General features: G+C 39.0%; 1 protein-coding gene across 1 annotated transcript in view; it reads right to left on the reverse strand.

The window, feature by feature from the left end:
• Positions 1-6,561: 6,561 nt before the first annotated feature.
• Positions 6,562-25,259, reverse strand: part of RSF1 (remodeling and spacing factor 1) — a 60,616-nt gene continuing 41,918 nt past the window's right edge. The window contains exons 9-16 of the mRNA XM_059838402.1: positions 23,904-23,983; positions 19,284-19,338; positions 17,885-17,991; positions 14,818-14,885; positions 13,516-13,723; positions 11,605-11,828; positions 9,526-9,717; positions 6,562-7,847 (exon numbers count right to left, since the gene is read on the reverse strand). Coding sequence (XP_059694385.1) covers positions 7,273-7,847; positions 9,526-9,717; positions 11,605-11,828; positions 13,516-13,723; positions 14,818-14,885; positions 17,885-17,991; positions 19,284-19,338; positions 23,904-23,983 — 1,509 coding nt within the window. The 3' untranslated portion in view covers positions 6,562-7,272. The remainder of the gene's footprint in view (positions 7,848-9,525; positions 9,718-11,604; positions 11,829-13,515; positions 13,724-14,817; positions 14,886-17,884; positions 17,992-19,283; positions 19,339-23,903; positions 23,984-25,259) is intronic.

The raw sequence follows: 25,259 nt of genomic DNA on the forward strand, positions 1-25,259 counted from the left end.
AAAGCACTTGTATCTGCAATACACATTATACTTTGTACATCAAGTTATTTCAATTTTTTTTTATTATGACAATTTACATGTCATATTTATATGAAAGAAATGACAGTAGATATTATAACAAAACCATTATGAAAGAAAAGTTACACAATTAGGCCTACAAGCTATAAAATGGCTTCAGGCCCAGCTTATACACAAAGAGTTCTGACCAGACTGTAGTGAGAGACAACGCTGAACAATTCATTAACAAAAATATTGGCACCAGCCTTAACATTTTTTCTTACTTCATTTACAAGGAATACAGTATTTAAACAGTTGTGTACTGCAAATCTAAAAACATTAGCTGTTAATAAACTGCAGTTAACCCTTTGAGCACTATGCCACCATGATTTCCATTTAAAAAAGTTTTAACGCAGCATGTTTTACATGCACGTGATATTACCAGTGGGAGGGAAAAGACAGTGAAAGCACCACCCAATTTATGTGCAACAAGAATAACACTTCCAGTTTTTTCAAGGTATTTCCCCCCCTTCCCACACACACAGTGTGTGTCCCCGGGTCCTTTCCCTTTGATATTGTAGCAAGTCATGATTGAAGAAAGACTGAAAAAAACAAGGTTCAGGACTCAAAAAATGCAAGGATTAAATGCTACATAAAGAGCTCCGCTTGTGGAATTTTACTGTGTTAATTCTTTAGAGAAAGAAAACAGAAGATGAGGCCAGCTGTGGAAACCATTTTTAAGGAACTCAAGGTGTCTTTGCAAACAAACAAACAGCACATGGGAGCAAGAAGAAAGTGTATTTCATGTACGCATATTTTAAAATTTAAGAGACCTGTCGGGCAGATTTGATCCAGTTGTCAAAAGAATACTGGAGGGTAAGCATCCACGTGGGACACTGAGAATCCCCAATGTTTGTCTCATGAACAGGATCCGTGCCTGTGTGAGAACTGCCCTGCACCCAGGAATGCTAACATCAGGCATTTGAATCAGTCCCATCCATCCCCTGGCTGAAGCAAGAGCGCTGTGAAACACGGGCAGGAACCAGCAACTGCATTGGCAACAGTTTAATGGCAGTTTAATGCCAGTTAGGGAGAGGAGCATCCTTTGAGTGAATAAAGGACAGGAATAAGGTACTGTACAAGATTTTAGAGTCCATATAATGAGTACAAAATGAAAAACTAAACAAGGCTTACAGCTTTATGATTTGACTTCCTTTCCTACCACTACCTTGAATGGCAGATCAGTATCTATTAAAGACTTTAATCTGTTCTAACAAACAGTGCACTGGTTACTAGATCTATCATATGTTTTTGCAGAAGGACTTTATCCCTGTAGAACCACTTAAGTTCTGACAGACTGATCCAAGTTCAGTTGTGTGGGACACAGTAAGAAGAACAAAGAAAGCAAACTGTGTGGACTTTGACTGTCACCTCTGGAGACAAATATTGTCATAATAATCTACAGACTGATCCTAATTTTTCTACATCCACATTGCACTGATGGAGGAACATTATTTATTCCCTCAAGGAAGGAGACACCAAGTACGTTTTCCAGTTACTTTGAAAATCAGGATGAGAAAAGGAGGGTATCGGGATGATTCTCCTAAACTGAGACCTTCCTTTGGAAATCCCACCTGTAAAGAGCAAGTCGCAAGTAGTTTCTAGGCCTGTCCAAGACCTCTCTTGCAAATGGCATGAGTTTGCATACACACTATTCCCTTCCACTTCCCTCCATCCATTCCCCATCTCCCTGTTGTTGGAACAAGCATCCAAACAGCAGGAGCAAGTGACTCTGTCTGCACCTGGGGACCCAGTGAGACTGACTATACACAAAGTGCTGCAAAGTGCACGAAGTAAACCAGCCGAACAAACGAAGCCGCGCCGTCGCTCGGCTCTTCTCAGCAACCTTTGGGGTTGTATGGAGCAACAGCAGATCTACTGGCAGGCACGTGTGCCCCTCTAACTCCAGTGCTGTCCCCTCTCCTGGCTCCTCAGCTCAGGTGTGGGGGCCCAGCATTTACAAGATGATAGTCCAAAACCCAAGTTGTAAGATTTGTTTTTAATTGCAGTTGAATCTGAAAGCTTTACACCACAGATTCAACTCTAAAAACTTATCCACTGTAGAGTGTTTTATTCTTTCCCCCAGCAGCTCTCTGCAATTTTTTTAGTTACTTGTTTAACTAAGCAATATACATCTTCTGCAATGTACAAAGTAAGTTAAATTACTCTGAAGTGTTGGGACAACCATTCCCATGTTTTTGTTGTTTGGAACTACCTCAATCAGTTACACCTAATCTAAAAGAAGAGCTTGGTAAGTGACTTTCCAAAGACTTCCCAAAGTGACTAGTAATCCTCAATACCCCAACTGCTGGGTCTCCAGAAATAATTTACAACTGATAAATATTTCTGAAGCCAGAGCTCTCCGTTGGGTCTCAGACTGGGTAAAGCATCAAAAATTAGTCATAGAATTTTTCTTATATCAGGATATACCAGCAAAAGACCCCCAACTAAACAACAACAAAAAAAAGACCCCAAATGGATAATTTTTGCTGGATTTTTTTACTTTCTGCCTTCCAACATTTTACATGAGATACAGTCCCTATGCTAACTGCTAGGGAAGGGGAGGCAGAAGACACTACCAGCAAATGTGATCTTGATCCTGTAAATCCTTACTTCAGACAATATCCTAAATGCTTCTATGGAAGTTTTGAACACTTAAGGACCTGCAAAATTCTGCTGCCTTATTTCTAGAGATTCCCATACCATATTCAATGCAATTTTCCCCCCAAAGTTTCTGTTTCATTTGAAGATACTTGATCTTCTACATATATTTATATATATTTAAGGACTTTATCTACCCACCAGATCAGAAGCATACATCAAATGCAAATACATACCTAGGGTACACACTGCACATCAGAACCACAATACAAGTTTGTGAATAGTAGTCACTGCACATGTATCAAACCAAATTTTCAAGGCCTATGTAAAGCTTTTTTGAATTAGATGATACAGATATCTTTGTCAGACCAGTTCTGGGGGCAAGCATTACTGCCATGATTTATTTAAATCACTGTGTACAAAGTGAATTTTAAAAAGGAGGTGCCATAAAAACTCCTTGTTTACTTTTAATAAAAGAAGTTTGTAAAAATATGTGATTTGAAATCATTATTTGAAGGTTTAGACTAGAGCTTCCTACTGCAAAAAACTGAAAACCATGTTATTATAAGCACCTGAAAACAGAGGTATAAAATGGACCCCCTGACAATGAAGGATTAAAATCATTACACAGTTGCAGCATCTTGATACCAGGGTAGTTTAAATAATAGGTGTGAAGAGCAATCTGAACAAGTGTACCACTACCATACAGTTTTTCTTTTGTGAACATACATCTTTTGCCCCTTGAGCTGCTCAATGTAAGGTCTCTCACCAAAAGTTCAGATACAGCAATTAGGAAACAGAAGAGAACAGAAAACAAGTCCAACTAAGTAATTAGCTCCAATACTATGGAGAGTAACCGAGACACTTAATACAACAAAATCTTGCAGGTGACACTTCAAAAATGAGCTTTGAAGAAAAAAGTGTTTCTCGTTTCTCTTAAGTGCTGCTAGACCAGAACAATCTGTTCATTCAAAAAAAACAGTCAGGAAGATGCAGTGATTTTAAAATGTAATTCAGCTTGTACAAAATGAAGTGTCAAAGAGTTGATTGTTCAGCACTGACCTTGCTAGCTAGGGGTTGTTAAATTTGATGCCACTTTCCAACTTATATCAAGAATATGCTCAGGTTTATCAGACTCAACAACCAGAAGACAGCAACTGTGGTGAAACCAACCCAATTGTTAATTCTATCCCACTTCTACTTAGATTAACATACCCCATTCATTACTGCAGTGACCCTGCTTGTGTGCTGTTTGTCCCTGAGTCACAGAAGCCCCAAACAGGGAAGAAAACAGCCAGCATTGATCTTAGTGGCACAAAAAAAGTGACTCCTCCACTTGATCTATATGTTCTTCTTCTCAGCAGTGCTACTTAGACTACACATAGAAATCAGCTTTCTTCCCAGTCAGTTACAAAAGAGCTTGCTGGTAAAAGAAGACAAAGCTGTTAGTAACAATATGTGTAGAATAAACAAGAGTTTGCTGAAGAAATGCTCAGCATGTTCAGCCAGTAGCTGCTTGATCTTGTTGAAAACAATCCCTGGCCCATTTCCCATTTCCCATACAGTTTGAGCTTTAAGCCCAAACCTACACCTGAAGATCACTGTTCAAAGACAACTAACTTCTGATCTCACACTGAGCACCGAAGGGCACAGGACTGTAAGAACACCAGGAACACATTTTCACTCTGGAATCACATACACATACTGTAACGGTATGAACCCTGTGTGATAGCTGGCCTCTTGTCAGAAAATGCCATCTTCCCAAATAGGAGATGATACATTTTCCACCAAGCAGGATGCCTTAAAAATGACAAAACCACCAAGTTTTAAAATGGTAATACTTTCCAGAGCATTTTTTGCAGTTTTTCCTTGCACATCATTCCCACTGATCTGAGGAGGGACTCTAGATCCTATGGGATTAAGCCATCTCAGGTACCAAGGGTGACTTCTTAGAAGACAGGAAAGTTGCTTTTAAGAAGAGACCTGCAGAAAGTACAATTTGGTAACAACTGGCCATTTTTAAAACATGACACTTCTGATGCAAGCTTCAATGCTCCTATTTTGCTTCCTGGTCTTTCTTGCTTTTCCATTGCTCTAAGTCAGTACACAATTCTTCTCATGATTGGTATATCCAGAATTGTAACTCTTTTGAATTTTCTTACACACAGAAGTACCTCCCCACTAAGTATTCAGCATTTGGAGTTGACTCTACAAGCAAGAATGTTTGATCAGATAATAAAAGGCTCCATCAGGCAGCAAATGAAAACATGGCACTGGCAAAACAAATGAGGAACTATAAATTCCACAGAGTTGATGGATGTGAATCACTTTGCACTGCAAGAATTAAAAGAATTAAAAATGCTCAGCAACTACTATCATGGACAAGTGGAAGCCTTATGTTCTTACTTCTTCTAACACACAAGCATATTAGAATTTAGAAGTACTGCATTTATGAATCACCTAGGCAAAGAAAAGCACTAGAGTAGCTTAAAATGCTACATATGCTTTTAAGAACTCATTCTAAGCTTCTGTGGCTCTTCACTACCCCATTTTAATAATTTAACTGTTAATTGTTAACATCAGTAAGGTAGGAAAACATTTAATCTTCAATGAAACTAAATTGTCATGTAGAGAGTGATTTCTCTTTGTTTTTAATCACAAGCCTGCTTAGCACAGCAGATAATGAGCAAGTTCCATCTTTTTTGCATCTTTCTGATCCTAGTTTTATAGCACTGCTAGAACCCAAAGGAGTAAAAGTCACCGAGTGGTTCTGACAGACCTTGGGGAGAAAGAGGTGGGGAAACAAAACCAAGATTTTAAAGGCCAGAAGGTAGGTAAAATTTGGATCTAGGTTTTCTAGAGAGGTATTTAGTAAAGGCCTAATGCTGGTTTTAGTACAAGAAAACAGAAGTGCTTAATGACTAACTAGTAAATACAATATAATGGAAGGGAATCAGGTGGGGCAGGAAAGGAGAACTCACTCCTCAGTGGCAGCAGCAGCTTTGGTGCATCCATTGCCGGCAATGGACATAAACACCAGTCAAAAATCCAAATCTCAGAGCAAAAGATTAAGAGACGTGACCTTTTTGGATTTCAATGTTTGGCAGATCTGTTTGAGCTATCTGTGTCCTATGACATGCACAAATGCTACAGCCTGCATCTTAATCAGAGTAAAGAGAAAAGTGAATGCTCTTGATGTGCCCCATGTTGATTTGGTGGGGTTTTTATTCTTCCGATGCCATTTTTTTTACCCCTTGAATAAAAGCACATATCACTTCATGCCTGCTGAAAAGCTGATGAGATGTCTTGGAGTTAAGCATTTTCTCTCAGAAACTCTGCCTTCTTGAAATCAGTTGGTCACATGACAGTTATTAAAATGTATTTTAAGAAAATTCTAATGGCCAAAGGCCAACAACTACATTCAAAACCTGCTAATACATCCAGGCAGATAAGCAAAACCAAAACAAAAACACACACAAACCCCAAACAGGAAACCTCCAAAAGGAAAACTGTTCCATTTGTTTACTTCAATTTGAAGTAGATATTAAGGGCCTGAATGGACCAGTCATGGTTTATTTGAAAATCCCTCCATTCTCTTATGCACTGTCATTCTGTGGTCAATGCCATTTGTATAAACACATTTTGTTCAGAACACTCCAACTGGTTACGAAACTCACGTGGCCGGGCAGCGACTGCAGGGTTCTTTTGCCTGTAAAAGTTTGCAGTGCTTACAGACTTACTTGACATCCAGCTTATAGACTTGCTTGACATCAATACGTCCTCCCACTAGACACTGTGCATTGAAGGCCATCTGATGAACTGTGCATGAGATCACTTTAGAAATTCATGGCTAAAGTGTTTCGACTGTCAAAAACTTCATTACAGTACACTTCACTGTACAAATATTTTAAAGGATGTTTATTAGGAAAGTCTGCAAGTCATAATGAATAGCAGAGTTCTTGTTTATGGTACCTTCTTGGCCTCTAATAATTCTGTTTGCCTCCAGTATTAAAATCAAACTGCTTCCATGAAGGTGATTACTAAAATGAGCTATGGTATGTTAACCTACAACTCACAAAATGCGACAGTACAGACATTAATTTTCCTTTTAACTGTCTGTTAAGTTGTAATCTAAGTTGTGAACATTTAAATATAATATATATCTCATATGAAAAAGCTAAAGCACAAGTGCTTCTGCACCACCCCCCCTCCCGTCCCCCCACCCCCTGAGCCAAACCCACCCCAGTTCCGGTTTGGGCCCTGACTGATTTGGAATGCTTTCTTAGGCCACCCATTTCCACAAATTTGTATGCACTCAGGAAATATAAAGTCAAAAATATACAAATCTCTTGTTGTTATAAGGTTTTTGTGAGTGAAATTACCCAGGACCATGGACTTGGAAGGAGAAGGGGGGGTAAGAGAGGGAATTTACAGCAATTCATCTTCAAAGTTCAAAACTGGTCACTTCACAGAAAGACTGCAGGACTGGTGAAATTCTTGCTTCTAGAAAGTGATACTGTAGTGGAGAATTTTCTAGGAAAAATAAAACAACTTTTAATAACTGGCCCGCTGGTATGAGCTACTGTGGAATAAATTAGCACAAAAATGGAAGTCTTATAACTGTTCACTGTTACAGACGTAATCAACAAGGTCAGTCACTCTCAAAAGTTCATCTTCATCTTCCTCCGGCCCTACCGCTTCCTGCCCACTCCCCGTCCCATTGGGCGCCAGGCTGGCACTGGCTGTGCTGTCCTTGGGGGCCTGGGTCTTCTCGCTTGGCTTGCCAATCAAGTTCTCAATGGTTTTCCCTGGGCTCTGTCCGTTGGTGGAAGGCAAGTCCACCAGGCTGTAGTCCAAAGGGCTCTCTACTTTCCCTACATTATCAAAGTCATCTTCGTCATCACTCTCTATCCGGTAGCAGTGCTTCTTGGGGTTGTCTTGGGGGGCTTGTGCTGCTGGCAGCTTATCTGCAGGAGCGGGGGTTTCTGCGTCGTCGTTCGCGTTTTCGCACGCATCTTCCTCGTCGGTCTCAATTCGATTCAGGCGTTTGCGGACAGGCTTCCCTTCTTCCTCCTCATCCTCTCCTTCTTCCTCGGAATAGTCGTCCGTACTTCGCCGACGTTTTCGAATCAATCGCTTGGACTCCTTTGTGGATTCATCATCTTCAGAGTTCTTAGATGTGTAGCTCTCTGGAAGAAGCAGCAGACTTAGAGCCATTAGCAAATCTCACTGCAACATTTATTGTTCATCTTTCACACTCACTAACAAGACAGCTCTCTGAGCACACACATTTCTGTCTCCTTCCTCAGGTTCCCCAACCAAGCCAAAGGCTTGCATTCTTTCTACTTTTTAAATTAACTTCTAATGTACCAAGTGTTAATAATTTGTGGATATTCTGTTTCCAATCAAGGAGTACCAGAGGCTTTGGAAGTAGGTGTGTTCTTCCCTAAAAGTGGTAACTCCATGCCCTGAATAACACAGAACTGCATTCCTTGTCTCATTGAATGCACTTTATTTGTATCCTGACAGAAACTCAGAACCCAAATAATGGCTGCTTTATCATAAAATTCATGTATCTACACACACACACACACAAAGCTGTACTATACCCCTGCCACCTCCAAATGATATACAACTTCTTCTTTTAATGGGAGGCTTGGTGTTTTGGCAAGTTGAAATACTGCCTACACCCTGAGAGCCTTTACACTTATCTTTGGTGGCTGTGGTGAGAAAAGATGGAAATCGAAAAATCAAATGGCAAATATAATTTGTTGTCTCTTTATGATTCCCATTAGAAATCACAGGAATTTTCATCTTAAAGGGTATTATTTAATGTAGGTTCAAGTTGATTGAGACTTCAAAAATAGAGTGTTCCTCTATTTTTGAAGTAATTACAATTTCAGTAACACTGTTAATGTGTTTTATCATATACTGTGGGAATTGTGTGACAGTGCTGGAAAGGTGCCAAATGGTACTGATTTTAATACATGGAAAGCCAGTACTTAAAATACCCAAGGAAATGGGACTTTCTGAAGGAAAGACAACATCAATCAGGGAATGTTTAAAGCCACTAGTGCTGGCAAAAAAAAGCCTCCCACAAAGCCTTAGAACAGGCTATATTGAAGATCATGTTTTTGAGACAATACAGACTTGCATCACGTACTTGTTTTCCCTCACCTAGAGGATACTCTACCACTCTGTAATCTCAGGAGAGGCCTTCCAAAACTGAGGCACTCAGACTGCCAAGGACAGGTCATTTTTTGAGAAAGCCTGGTATCCACTGCACCACTCAGCATTCAGAAAGCCAGAGCTAAGGTCTGATAATCCAGGCACCCACAATCCAAAACAGCCACAGTCAGTGGCTGATTTTGTAAAAGCTAATTAATTATAAATCACAAAGCACGCCAATCACTCCTGGTGTGCCTGACATTACTGAGAGAGGCTTCCTCTGCACTTGGCACAGCTCCTTAAACAGGAGATGGAACGAGTCTGAACCACCAGCACAGTCAGAGCACCAGTGGCAATGCCCTTCTTCTTACATAAGAGAGTCTTTAGAGGCTGGTGGGATGCAGCTTTGTGACCTCTTAACATAAAAGTGGTGAAACTGCCAATTTTGGAATCCCAACACTCTGTGTCAGGCGCAGTAAATTCAGACCTGGAAGCCAGGATTAGGGGCAATGATAAATGTGAGAAGTGACTCAATGCATTACAAAGTACCAGTGGGCTGTTTCAGAAGGAAAGAGTTTCTGAGAAACATCAAGGAATTCTAGAAAGACAATTCTCTGAAATCTTGGAATTACATAACTTTCCCTTTGTGCTGATGCTGACATACACATGCTCCTGGAAGTGTTGGATTGTTTATTTTACCTTCACTATCTGAAGTGGAGAGCCTTCGTTTATGAACTCTTCTCAACTCCTTCCCATATCGGACACTTTTCTGTGAGCCATCACTTTCTGAATCTTCCTTATAATTAACTTGTCTCTTCTGATTCCGTCTTGATCTTCTCCTCCTAGTTTCCAGGTAATCGTCATCACTGTAATCTGTGTAATCGCCACTCTCTGTATGGAATAAAACAGTGATATCCGTTAGTCCATCAAAGCAAAACTGCCTCCCATAAAAAATTTAGGTAAGTTTCCTAATTCAGATAGTTTCCTTACAGTGTTTTTGTTGCCTCATGTCTACTGGTGTCAAAGATGTCTCTACAACTCCTGACAGTGGAAACAACCTTACTGAATTGGAGCTGATGGCACACATTACCAGTGCCTCAGGAGAGTCTGTTCTGCTTTTAAAATTTAAATAATGTGTACTCTACTAGAAGACTTTTAAGAACGGGGAGACGAAAAATGACTGACAAGATGGAACTCCAAGTTCTGAGTTATATTAGTTAACAACAAAAACCAGTTTCACTCAGTCATGGGTTTGCTGAAAACAGAAACCATACAGAAGAAACTTACCATCAATCAAAGTTCTTCATGCACCAGTCTACTGCAGCTAGTGTGTTCAAAAATTAATTTTATTTACATCAGTTGAAAACAGCCTCAAATCAACTTCATATGCTTTTCATTGAGCTATGCCAAAACAATTATCCCAATATATATCTCTATAAAAGTCACTCTTCCTAAGTTAGAGATTGACATGAGCCACAGATCAAAGTGGCATCCTCTTTACTTCTTAAAATATTAGACAAAGAAACAGTGCAAGTCATCAAGAACAATCAGCTTCAGAAAGAAATTCCATCTCTGAAAACTGAAAATAAACAGGCTTAAAGCCAGATCCTGCTGGACAATAATGAGGGTAAGAGAGAAATAGAAACACACAGTTAATGTTATACTTTCAGATATATATGGAATGATATAGGAATCAGTTGATTTTATCACAGATGTGTGTCCACCAGGAAACAAACAGTTGTTTTTGTGCATTACAGAACAGATAAGCAATCTCTTTAGACTTCCGCCAGTATCTTTACTGATAAGAGCTTATGATCAGTGCAATGATGCATTGAGGACAGGGAGATAACAATCACTCTAATCACTCATATAGTTGTCTTCATCTGTCCATGTATGAATCTTCCTTTTGGAAATCAGTATTCCAAACCAACATACTCTAACATGTCCATCTATATTCTAGACAAACAAAACACTGGTAACACACACTGCAGTAAGTTAACACTCGAGTATAGTTAGAACCTTAAATTCATAATAAGAATGAGAAAAAATGAATGCTTATGTATATGGCACTTTTTAGTCTGTGTCTCAAATGAAACAGCATCTGTCTTCAGAGAAAGATGCTGATCATGAAGAGGTTTATGTAGTGCACAGGTATTATTCTCACACTTCAAACCATGCCAAAAGAAAATGAAGTAGTTGAAGGACAAGTAGAATAAAGTGAATTATTAGGTTCTCTTGTGATGCAAGAGTCTTCAGTTACTAAAGATTTTAAGGATAATTTTAGGAGAAAGAGATTCAAGGTGTTATTCTTTGCTTTCAAGCCTCCCAGAAAACAGAATGCCATACAACTGAAGTTTTCTTCCATAAAAGTGATGGAAAATGTTTCTTTCAGAATCTTTTTCATAGGTGTGTTCAGAAGGTCTTCTACTAGCTAGAAAGAAGCACACGTTTGTCTCCATCCTCTTTCTTATAATCATGTGCCAAACATGAGAGGTACAGAGGTAGCTGTAACTATCCACAATGGTGGCCCTCTAGAATCATAGCACAAGCATTTATTTAAATACATCATAACCTAGAAATGCCAAGCACCTAGTGCTCAATATCAGTTCCTGAAAAATATTGAGAGCAGAACAAGTAGGAAACTGCTTCACAGCAAAGATGACATCTGACTTGACCAAAGCAAGCAAACAAGCTAGTCAGTCGTGACAGAAACTCAGACTGCCATTCTCTCTCTTTCCAGAACAGAGTATTTAAATATCAAAGATTGCTTATGCTCACCAGACTCTCTGCTTGAATTGTCCTCAGACTCTTCATCTTCATCATCTTCAGAGTATTTTTTCTTGACTGTTTTCCTTCGTAACCGCCTGCTTTGCCTCATGGGCCTGGAGAGGTGTCGCCTGGATATGCGGGCACAGAACTCGGAGTCACTGTCCTCATTTGATGGTGGGTCATCTTCACTTTCATCCAGATTTTCCTCTGATATAACAAACTCATCCTGAGATCTGTTCAAAGGAAAACCCCAGACAACAGAGATGGGTATTACAACCAAAGGATTGAACTAGTACTTGTATTTTACAAGCAAGTGATAAGTATCATTTTACACAAAACAAAAAAAACCACAAATCTTATAATGAGGAGCAAAGACCCAGAGAGAGCAAGATGCCATCACTGATGTAAGGTTTCAGTTGTGTATTTGGGACACGGCTCTACAGTGCATGACGTTACACAGCAGACTACAACAGCAGGTGGATATAAACACTCTGCCAAACCAACACTGCAGGTGGCATTAACACAGGACAGATTCTGGAGTGTTCATATTGTTCATTGCAATGTAATGTCTGCATAGCAGTAACTGTGGAGGGAAATAACCACCAACCATTTTCTGGCAAAGGTCACCTTTCCTTCACAAACCCAGAACTGTCCCACACAGTTTCCGAGAATTAGAATATTGTGTCTTCATACAAAACTATGGCTCTAATGCAAAACACACAACCTTACAAACTTGTAACATAGCCATAATTTCAAGTGAGTCAGGCTTTTTAAAAACCATCAAACACTGAAGGTACACAGTCACTTGCATTTGGCTGCCAGCTGAATCTAAATTCCAGCGTAAGATCCAGGAGGCCCTAAGCAGAGGATGGAGTTGAAAATGCATGAGCACACTTTAACAGATCAATGCACTATTAATTCTGTGACATTTCCACAAGCTACACTCATTGATTGGAAATTTCCAGCACATGTAGCTCAATTATTCAGGGTGCCAATGAAACGTCCTCAGCACAGTCACAGGTGAAAAACAAAGCTCAAAATTTGCATTTATCTTGTATAGATTGTCCATAAACTTAGTAAATTGACTCAATGATTGGTGTAGAGCTTTAAATTTGCTGGTAAAGAGCCTACAGCCTCATGCCTGCTTTATTATGTTGCTTCATTGAGGCATAAAGTTAATCTAAAATTATCAGTTTTTTCAACATTAGTAATTGTCCAGACTGAATGATGAGAAATTCTGTAGAAAGTGAGTTTCAGTCAGCCAGAGCAATGACATGTATTTGTTTTTTACAGTATAAGCCATTTCTTTGACTGTTTTCAAAATCTACCTCCTACAGAGCAGCAATCAAGAACTAATTTCAGAATCTGCCTGACAGGTTTTGTATGCTCTAAATAATGAAAATTTTCCTCTTCCAATTTCTAAATGACAATCAGGCCAAAAAAATCCCACAAAATAGGAATTTTCAACTCTAATTTTTAAAAGGGAACAACCAGCCTCATTTAGCTACATTTTTGTTACAGATTTCTGCTCGACAATTACATCAGCCAGAGAACTGAGCCCACCTGGCTCCTTCACTAACAGAATCCTGTGATAAGCCCTCAAATATCACAGTAATATTTCCAGAATGTATTATGCTTAAAATATAGATTGGATGATGTCAGCACATGTATCCAGAATGCAGTTTTTCCAGTACCATGTTCCTCTAGGCCAGGAGGACGCTGTGGTAGGGGGTTTGGAACTGGGTGATCTTTAAGGTGCCTTTCAACCCAAACCATTCTATCATTCTCTGACTTTTATTGGCAATGTGCAGTGCCATTCCAACATTGGGAATGTGCTCCTGATGATCATTTCAGGGGCACTCCAGAGTCACAGAAGCCTGCAGAGGTCAGTGACTTGTGGAAGTTAAATTGCAGACCTACCCATCACTGATCTTGAATTCATCCTCACTCTCTTCTTCATCCATGTTACTGTCACTATCCAAGTCATTTAGTCGCCGTCGTTTCTTGCGCCGTGCTGCAGCAGCCCTTTGTGGTCGCTTGTTTTCCTTCCTTTCTTCCTCTAGGATTGTGGAAATGTCTTTTCCACGGTGACCTGTGATATTTGACATGTCTTTGCCTCTGCCAATGCCTGAATTCAGAAACAGAAAGGGGAAACAATAGCAAGTTTATTTCCTTGTTTAACTTTCTAGAGATCTTTCTTGCATGTGCTTACCCTCAGTTTATTTTCTGTCAAGCAAAGTTTTTTCTTGTCAAGCAAGACTCTGTCCAGAGTCTTGCTACTGACATACACAGCTCAGATGTGGTCACTTGGAAATACTCAAGTCCATGCAGAAGATCATGGTTAAGTGTCTGCATTCTAATACTCAACCCCAAACCACACTATTACCATGCCAGTGCCTTTTGAGAAGGAAATTACCAGAAAATACACTTTTTTCATAATGCTGAATATCCTTCTTGGGAGATGAAGGGTTTGAGTTGTGGTTTGGCCAAGAAGTAGAGTTTTTGAAAAGGTGTTTTAGTGTTGAGACTTAGTTATGTTTACTGTAATGGACCTTGTGTTACACACCCACAGATTTTCAGATTGTCTGCGTACATTCACGAGCTTCTGAAACTGGTGACTGTCTGGAGATGCCACAGGCCAAACAACAGTGTTTCATGGCTGTTCTCTTCAGGCAAGTTAAGGTGATGAAGAAGCACAAATCCACCTCCATCCCTCTCAGATAAGCTGAAGATCTCTGGTTTGGTCCCATGTTGCCTTAGCAGGCAACAAAGAACAGAATTTCACTTTTTTTTGTGTTCAGATGAGAAGTGCTAATAGAGCTGGATGAATATCAAGACGATTTCCTACAATGAGACTTTTAGGGAGTTCCAACTGCAGATCAATTTGTGAGTCCTCTTGTTCCAAGGGACAAATGTCAATAGCACTGCTGCCATTCCAATCTCAAATCCAAAACTTACTCATTACATATATAAAATCCTGTACAGGCTAGATTTAACTATCAACTTTTACTAATTTTCCTTCATCTTTAGGCAGCATGGGCTGGCCACTCCTAAGGGAAATTATTTAGTTCACATCCAAAAATACAGCAGTAAAAAAATCCCTGGTAAACTACAGAGTTTAAAGGGAGAGGGTTATATTTGTTGCTTCTCATAGCAGAATAAATTTGTTCTCCATCTTCTTATCACCATTGCAATGCAAAACAAGTAACATAAGAAACATACCTCCTCCATCAGCCTCCTTGATATCATCTTCAATTGCCTCATCAATTGCCTCATCAAATTCATCAAACCTAAAAATAACAGCTTCCATTTACCACTTTGAAGTGAATCTTAATTAAATCGTTACAAAAACATACCTCAAAATCTGAAGAAATTACACTGCACAAAGTGGGGCTGGATACATAACTAACAGAAATAACGGGCCAGAATATTTTTTTTAAATGGCTATGTTATTATCAAAGTTGTGTTTCTCACTTCTACTTGCTTGCGGATTATTTACCATTGCCTTGCCATTGTCTTACTACTGAGTTACATGAACAGAAATCCCTCCCATTTTACAAAACAGGCCTCTGAATTTAAACATATATAATCTGAAAGTTCTTTAAAATGGTTTCAATAGCATTTTCACACAAAGTATTCACCATTTTTCCCACTATTTTTATTAGATTACAATAGCTCTACCAACCTTCAAAACAGCCTGAGAATCATCTATTAAACTCAATGTACAACTCTTTTTTTCTGTCCACATTTTCCTTCAGAATTGATTTCACATAGCTGCTTCCTACTCTTAAAGCTCATGATACTTTATGGATCTGCAACATTCTAAGCTGAACAGATAAAATAAAACACAAAGTACAAAGTTCCTCATAAATCTACATCAGTAAGTTGTAATGCAACGTTACATAACTGAATAGGACAAACAAAAGCAAAGTTCTTTGAATCTGCTTGTCCTGCAAGAGCTTTTATAAAACTGCATAAATCTCTGCAACCTGAGTAGCTCATTTAAAGAGAACAGCAAACTGAAGAAAAAAGATACAATCCTTTCAACACAGATGACCTGAGTTTGTTTCTCCAGTTATGAATTCAAATTCCATAAAAAAGGATTGTTACCTGTTCAAAAATTAGATGCCTTGAGCTCCAACATGGGAAGTGCAAATTTTATTAACTATATAGAAAATAATTTTTATTTAGGTGCAAATTCTTCTTCTCATTTTAAAAAAAGTTATTTGTTGTATTTTTTTCAGATACAGACAACTAACAACTGGACAATACGTTCTTTAAAGATTCCACTTCTCAGTCATGAAAGAAAGATTACAGTTATATTTACCTTGGTCCTCCATAGGAACCTTTGGCAGTACAAGAAAAAAAGAAATCTAATACTTTACTCTGTATTCCAAAAGTAAGCATAAAACACTTTCTACTTTAAAAATAAGGTGATGGACTTCTGATGTCTTTATATTCCTTTGGAGCAACTGCATGCCACTCTCAAGGCCGCTTTACCCAGCAAGGAAATAACTCTGAAATTATTCCATCAGTAAGATTAGTTCCACATTACTCAAACACTGTTTTCCCTCCACACAGCTAAAAAAAAAAACAACAAACCCTTTAAAATGTGAGAAATCACTTAATGCTTTCAAACCACTGCTAACAAATAACCTGAGCTCAGCCACGGGTGAGCTGACAGCTGCTTGTCCATTAGGTGTAATGGAACATAATTTCTTCTGCTGCTGCTTTATTCATGATGCTGGCTATTGCTAACTTGCTCATGAGAGCACTCAAGAGAAGGGTGATACAAAGGGATTAGAGACCTCTTAGAGAACCAGGATGCCTCACGATACAGATCTGTTTCCTAGAGGAATAAGACTTTAAGCATTTATTTTCCCCTGCTGTCACAACTTTCAGTGACACCAGTGGAACTTCACTGCAGACATAAATCTGACACACTGATATGTGTAATATTTTCACCAGCTCAAACTTATGTGTATGAGATGTAGTCTGTAAGAAAGATTATCACTTTTTATCAGAAGACTGATTTTTCTGAAACATTACATTCAATAAAAATTTACTGTCATTGCACAACATGAGTCCTGCTGAAGTTGTGCCACACACACCGTACAGGCAAGGTTTTTTTTTCCCCTGGTCAGATGCTGCCTGACCTGGCATTAACGTAATAGCAGATCTGTGTAGTCTTGCCTGTAGCATAACATTTCCTATGGCAACGCTTAACTTCCCAAAGCAGCAATGGCATTTTCATTAGTGTGACTTCTGCTGTTCATTCAGAAAGTTACCAAAATCCAACAGCTGAGCAGTCAGACAGGTTTGCCAGCCTGGTCAGAGTGTTCTGACCAGGCTGGCAAACTCAGCCTATGCAAATATCATGCCTCTCTTCAGCAGCCAAACCAGGTTGACTATAAATCCAGTGATGGTTATTGTTGGAAAGTTTGCTATCCCAGTACTGGAATGTTATAGTTTTTGATTATAAAGGTTTACATAGAGCAACCACTGGAAAGATAGAGGTTTTTTTTTTTTTTTTAAATATTCCTAATGCATCCGGGACAAACCGCCACAATCTCTCAGGCAACCACATTATTTTCTAATCCCAAGGGCATTTTACTTGCCTGGTGGACTGAAGATGATACAGAGTGTCACAAGGTATTATTTAGAAAGCAGTTTATAAAAACAACTTGGTAATACACAGAGAAAAAAAGTTGTTATTAAAATCATGCTGCATTTTGAAAACCTTAGTGACCTACTTTCAGAATGCAGAATCTTGGCACTTTGATTTACTAATTGCATTTCAGTCAAAATTTCTCTAAAGAGTTACAGATTTCTCTAAAGAGTTGCATTTTTAGATGCACAGTATAATAATTACATTGCAAGTATCATGCCCCTTTCTTGTAAGGAAGGTCTAAGGTGGGGAGGGGGAAGAGAGCAAGGAATTGAAGGCCTTTCGAGACACAAGCAGAAGTCTCCTGTGCAAGAGAAAGGAAAGGTTTAATTCACCTGCTTTATCTCACTCCAGAAACTGCAGTAACACCAAAACGTTCTCCAGTATTCCTGAACAAAACACCCTATACGTTCTCATTTTTTTAATGCATCACCCCTTCACTATACCACCTTATGCTCTCACAACCACTGAGCATAACCAGTGTTCAGAGGAAAGAACAAAGACACTTTAGTTGGGCTTCTCTATTAAATATAGAAGTTTACATGAGAAGTGATGGGATGATTCAGAAAGGAAACAACAGTATGACTTTTGCTGTACAAGCTGTTTTAACAAGCTGCTGACCTGTAGCTTATGCACTTTCGGGTTCTGGTAGATCTCCTTTCAAGTTTTGATTTGGGCTTTTTGGAATCTTTCTTCTTTTCTTCCTGACCTTCAGGTATTTCTGGCTCCTGTTCAGGTAAGACAGAAGTGTCAAAAAAGCATTATCTCCTCCCTCCCTTCACACTCATTATGACTGAACTTGTAATACAGATTATTCCTTCTGTCTAGAAAGCTCATATGCCCAACACAGCACATTTTAATTTGTAATACAGTGACCTACTACAGCAGTTGAGGTGAATTTGCATTTTGCCCTTACAGACTACATAACTTTCCAACACAGAATCTAAGGGCTCAGGCTACTGGATCTTTGTCTTTATGCTGCAATGCTGAGATCACGCCTCGGGGGATACTCCTAGGACTAGTAAATGTGGCAGCTGAACAAACTGTGGCCACCACCTCTACATACTGAGCACAGGGATACCTTTACACCGTGCAGTTTCAATAAAGTTTCATGCAGATTAGTTTTATTATATTGTTTGCAAGTTATTAATTTTAAAGCAAAATAATCTGCCCCCAGGCTGCATTTTTCAAATATTTGCTTTCAGCCACAGATTCTTTTGCAAGTTTGTAAAATCTGTAATAGTTTTTCTGTTATTCAGAGACAGGGAGAAAAAGCTGGCCTCGTTACAGCCAGGCAGAGTGGAAAGTCTATGTTTAAAATGAACAAAAGTTCCATTTTGAACTGCAAAGAACAGATTATATAATTCTAGATGAAAGTATTTGGCTAAGACTTCAAGAGACTTGCTTTAAAGTGTATTTAAGTGAGAAGAGGCTGTTCTTCATGTGAATCAACCTTTTTTTTTCTTTTCTCAAGGGAAACCATACAAAAGCATCTGTTAATGAAACACTAAATATTTACAGGTTTTAATCATGTGACCTTATCCACTCGCTGAAGGCAAATGCTGTGCTGCCTAGAGGTACTACACATTCCCTCTGAATCAGAAGCCAGAAACATTTGTTTCCATCAGTTCCAAAGGAAAGCCATGACAATTAGCTCAGGCCTAGGTAACTGCACAGCAAACACCAGAGCTAAATTACTGATTCCCACCTTAACAAACTACTGAATATTGAGCACTCAACTTAAAACCCAACTGTAATGAGCAGGGAGGCAGTCCTGCAATCCCTCACTGGGAGAGGACTCTGGGTGGCATCAGGTGGCTCTAATAAACACCATAAAGCTCCCTTGGTTTTTCTGCTATACTCAGTCTAAAATGAAGAGTCTAGAATTATTTCTGATTTGCATATAGATGGATTTTTCTTTCCAAGATGCTACTAGCACCTCTGACACAGCACTGAGAGACTTCTTCCCTGAGAAGTTTGAAAAATAAAGCAATAATACCACATAGACACACTAGCTTACCTGAGGTGGAATGATGTTCTCAATACTGATGCCCACGTACACCAATCGCTCTTTTCTTGAGGAGAGAAAGAAAATGAAAATAAGCTTACAGAAAGTCTGCAGATATCTACAATAAAGCTATAATTAGCACCATTTGAAGCTCTTACTAGGCAGAAGCATCCCGAGACGATGTTCCAAGTGAAAAGTTATTGAACTTGGGATTATATGCTAATTCTCATGTGATTACGTTTTTCTGCATGTATAATGTAAGAGATTTCCAAAGAGTTTTGACAATCAGCAGTACTTGAAGACTGTGAGCAGGTACCACAGAAATTACTGAACTTCTGTACAAAAAGCAAGTAAAAAACAACTGAAAAATATTAATGCTGTGATGAAGATTATGTTGTCAGATCCATAACTACCAACAATCATGAAGGTGATAAAAGATAAAATGGGAATTCAGAATCACACTGAACTAGAAAAAATATGTAAAGATAGGATGCAATCCAAAATGGATAAATGCCAGATATTAGACCCAAGCAGAAGAACCAACTCTAGAAACACCAGGGGACAAATAACTGCCTACAGAGCAATTGTTTGCCAGAGAAGAACAGCCTGAGCAAAGATCAGCAGAGTCAAAGTGCTGCTCAAAGAACTGTGATGACAGATGGATGTGCAAATAGGACAACAGCTGACGGGACACCTTGAAAGGACACCTGCCATGACAGTTAGTCCTGTTCACCTGGCTGGAGCACTTAGAGCCATCTCGACACCACACATTCTCCAAGAAACATGTGATCCAGCTGAAGCATTCAGAGCCAGCCAGTGGGAGTTACTGGAAAGCAGCAGACACACCCTATAGAGAAGGGCTGAAAAAATAGGATCAGTGTAGAGAAACACTTGACCAAAGATGGGATATAGAGAAGTACTCGAATACCGGACTATTGTAAGGAGAAGCGGGCTGTCCTCCTTGTCAAGAGTATGTTACAGGATTAAATCTACAGAAGCAAAATTCAGTTTAGATTTAGCTTTCTTCAACACAGACATTCTGCATCATATGAATTGCCTCACGGACAATTCTGGCTCCTGAAGGACACAAGTCTTCTCTAAGTCCTGTTTCATCTGTCAGTATAACTCTTCACAAACAGCATTACATGCTGATCTTCATGGTGCTGAACCAAACTTTCAAAGAACAGTCTCTGAGGAAGAACGACCAGGTACTAGTGCAGACTAGGGTGTGTAACCAAACTCTGATCACCACAGGTCCCTACTAGCCTTTTTCCAGGAAAACAAGGGGTAATTTAAAGACATTAAGAGCACAATGAAAGTTGGTGGCATTTACTGGTATATGGAAAGACTCTGGATTTTTTAACAGAAGTGTCGCAATCAACCAGAATCTATTGAAGTTACAGTGAGTGCTCATATGAGCCTGTCACAATATGCTTGAATTGCAACAGGACAGATCACGCACATAACTGCAACAATGTCCACCACATATATTAATTTCAGCTATGTTTACTTCATTGTGTTATGTTTTGCAAATAGATGTATCTATGTCTAAAAATTTTGTTTCCAAAAATTTCAGAATCTAAGTAAATTTTGAAAGTCCTCTGAGTAGCCTTCTGCACGTTCTAGCACAATACTCTTCAATAAAATGAACAAGCACAGATCCCAAAGTAATACTTACAAAGAGTAAAAACGGATTTTAGGTTATGTTACAGCTAAAAAGACCACGGACTTCAACAACTTGGTATCATTAAGCCTACTGAAATGACTGGCTGTCTATACAAGGAATTGGTTTTGTATCTTAATGTAAATATTCCTACATGACAGATGAAAAGAAATCCTCATCCAACTGGGCATCATTAAATTGGTTGGATGAAGAGGAAAAATGCTGTGCAAAATCACTATGCCCTTGAAAATTAATTAAAATAACATTTTAAGGCAAGGAATACAATTACAGAAATGAGAAAGGAACTAGAAGTATAAACATTTTAGTATTCAGCAAGTTTCTTTGATGGTTTACTCAATTTCTCATTTCTGTAATGCAAAACATCAAGAGACAGGAGATGAGAAAAATTAATCTGTTTTTAATCATGATTAGCAAAGTCTTCCAGTCCTGCTGTTCTTCTCCCTGGCTTGAGTATACACTGCTTAAGAACTCAGAAAATGGAACAAGACAATCCTGATGAGGTCAAGGTCTTGAAATACAGAACTATATCAAATGAATTCTTTACTACTTGTGTGGCAGACAGCTCAAGACTTTAGCCAAGATCTTAAACATCTGAACCAAGACATCTCCAAGGGCAGCAGTAGATAAGCACTGGATGGTTATACTATCTTACTAGACTAATTCAAGAGAACATTTTATCTCAATTACGTGGCTGCAAAAATTGCTGCAGGAAAGTCATGAAAGTGTGTATGAAAGGAAGTACTCCACCTGGTTTGGCCTGGGAGAATTAGACAAGTAGTTCCTAGAGAGATTTTCCATCAAGAAGTCTCAGAATATCTAACATGGATTAAAAGGGAGATCCTAGAAGGCTTTAACTCCCTCCAGCTGGTGGTAGGACATGATTATAGAAGTTAGTCTGTACTTGAGAAACCTGAAATTCAGCCAGGTTGTTGCGGCAGCACCTTGAATTCATAAACAGAAAAAGAGGGGGGGAAAGGTATAATTTCATCTATGTATTTGTAAGTCAACGGGAAACCTGAAGGTTTCATTTTAAAAATCAGCAACATAACAGTTTGGGGATGTGCAAGCACACAGCTGTGCAGCTGAATCAGCCTCAGTCAGATTCCTGAAAGCTGGCAAGAGCACAACATCACTACTTCAAGAAGCACAATAGCAACAGTGATTCAAAGAACCTATTAGGTAGACAGATCCATAATGACAGAGTTGGATTTCTCCTCTCTGCCAAAAAGACAGACACCAACCACACACTGAGTTTTCAGAAATACTGCATTCAAGTATGTCTGTGCCCCAAGCAACCAACCTGCTTTAATTTATACACAGAGCTGTAATAACAACTCTCATTTCCTCTGGCATTATAATTCTTCAGCCTTTTAACCTTACTATTTGCAACAATACAGCATTAAGTTGGAAGACTTCAATATTCAACTATTGCATTGTGAAGTCTATTATAACTCAATTTTATGGCATATATTATAAAACTTTAAGTTCATTTGGTATGAGGATCAAATTGTAAAATGTTATTAAACAGCTGTTTCAGACACTGAAAACTGCTATGACATCAACTGTATGCTCTCCTGTTGCTCTCAGAACATTGTGTTTTTATTCAACTAGTGATTTCAAGAAAGCAAGACAGACTGGCAAAAGCTAGCATTCCATGTAATGTTTGGCAGCAGAATATTTACCAAAGCAGGTCCAAAAATACTGTTCACTAATAAAGAGTACTCCCACCGTAAAGCAAAGCAACAGAGTTCCTGTACGTCCCATACTCTCCACAGATGGAGGCTGTGTATTTGCTGAGTTCACTCACAAAAATAGCTGATAGTTTCATTCCCACACCTACAAATTCAGCACAATTTGCAATGGATAATTTCACCACAGTATGATCTAGACACACTCTGAGCAGAAGTAGTAACATCAGGAACAGTTGGTACTTATCTATCATTATATTGTTGCTGTTGCAATAACAAACAGATTTGAAGAAAGCTGAAAGCAGACACAGATTATGCTCCCATCTTCCCAGCACTGACTCACTACATGTCATGTAATATTACAGTCCCTGCAGCAAATATAAGCCTTCAGAATGACTTTCTTTAAAAGGGCTTCACCTTCTGGGGAAATTTGCCTTTTAAGATAAAATTCATGCAAAGTTTTGTTTAATAATGCACACAGACCTTATTAAATTCTGCAAAGTACTCAATATATGTCCTAAAAGGTATAAATTATGCAGAATGTGTTTCATGTCCCTCATTTCCAGGTCTGAAAACTGCCAATAGAATTTTCCAACCATTAAGGCTGTTGTTCCTAAATGCAGCAAATACGTTTGCCTTTAGCCTTTGGTGAAGGCAGGGGTGGACAGCTGGTCAGAGCAGGGTGAAAATAATGCCAAGGTTGTGGGTTCAATCTCTGCACAGGCAATTCCCTGAAGAGCTGACGATTCTTGTGGGCCCCTTCCAACTCAGAATATTCTGTGACTCTGTGAAACTTCACTGACCCACTGCCCTACAGCAGTTGCTGCATAGTACTGTACATTAGGCAGAGTTTAACAGAATCTAAAGTAACAACTCTCAAATCCCACAATAATCTGGATAACTTCTGGAGCAAAGTCAAGACTTAACTTGCTTACAGCAGGAATTCTACACATGACTGACAGTCAGCTGAACCAGTGCTGGAAACCCTTAACTATTGGTACAAGAAAGTCAAATCTGTGTTCAGGCACTTTAACCAAATTTTAGCACAAATGTATTTGCTTATCTTTTCTAGTTATTTCCTTCCTTCTTGCAAACTGTCCCAGCACTGAGCCAGCAATAATCGGTGAGAAGTCAAAATTGGTGTTACCAATTCCCAGTCTCATCACTGCTTTTCTCCCCAGTCCCCAGTTATTTTATTGCTTGCTCAATTATTAACACCCCCAGCACAGCACTGCTGTGAATGCATCCAAACAACAGTACCTGCGTTCTGCACGCTCCTTCTTTTTTAAGACAACATCCAGATCTTGTAATTGTTCCTCTAATTTCTCACAGAGTAATTTCTAAAGGAAGAAAACACAGTTTATTTCATAACCAGCAATTTTCACATTGAAGTAACATTCAGACTCCTCATTCACTCAGACTGTATCTGGAAGAAGCCTTGCTACTGGAGGCTCCTCTTCAATGAACAAGGCTTTACAATAAAGCCTGTCTTTTTAAAACACGAGCTACACCATCAAGTCAAGGTTGGATGAGACTTTGAGCAACCTGGTCTAGTGGAAGTGTCCCTGCCCACAGCAAAAGAGGTTGAAACTAGATGAGTTCAGTGGGCACTGCAGCAAAAAGCAGAAATACACTTTAGGATAATTTCCTTATCAAATACTCAAGGAGCTGTATGCAAAAATTACTTTTAATGGACAAATTGTGCCTCAGTCCATGTTAATACCCTCATTATACTATTTCCAAGGGTGCTCTTCACCCTTTTACAAACTGTCATTTTTCATACTGAAGAATACTTAAATAGCAACAGAACAAGGATAAGCTATAACTAAAGTGTAAAGAAAACATTCTTACATATTCAAAATCATCACTACTTAAAAACACTCCTCAGAAGACAACTAAAAACCAGCACCAAACAGAGTCATCTCATATCATGCCTAATGTCTCTAGCTTACTGTCAGGCAACAGCCCTTGTGGCACAGAATTTCTCTAAAACCAAGGAAGGGGGTTGGAATCAGACAGAATATTCTGAAAATGTGTACAAATGGTTTCCCATTAATTTAACAAGAATAGCATCACACACTTCCTGCTTATCCTTCCAAGTACCAACCCTGCTTCTAACCTTGGAGTAAGGGTTCATCCTTGTCTATTACTTGACTAGAACAGCCCTGGCTTTCCAATCAGAGACAAATTATACCCTGAAATTCATCAGTAACAGCAGCTTTCTCTAACCAGCTTCTGAGCAAACTTCTCTGAAGAAGGAATAACACTTCAGAAACAGCTGCTTGTTCTGGCCACTGATCCATCCCTTGTTGCCTACTGCTCCTGCCTCCTGGACAGTAACTTAAATGTTTCTTTTGGGAAAATATAAGACATTATATCTTTAATACTGTACTAGTTTTGTGATTTAATCAGAGATGGGAGATAATCAGTGTGACTGGAGATTCCTATCTAAAAATCAGCAACACACAGTCACTCATCACTAGCAGAAATAAGAAAGAGAAAACCACGTCACAAATTCAGTTTTACTAATGGACGTGAGGGAAGATCAGCAGTCCCAGCACTCATCCCAGTCTATTTGTTAACAGACAAAAGAGATTATAGAAAGGACTTGTTAAA

This window comes from Haemorhous mexicanus, chromosome 2 (assembly GCF_027477595.1).
Source record: "Haemorhous mexicanus isolate bHaeMex1 chromosome 2, bHaeMex1.pri, whole genome shotgun sequence".
Lineage (NCBI taxonomy): Eukaryota > Metazoa > Chordata > Aves > Passeriformes > Fringillidae > Haemorhous > Haemorhous mexicanus.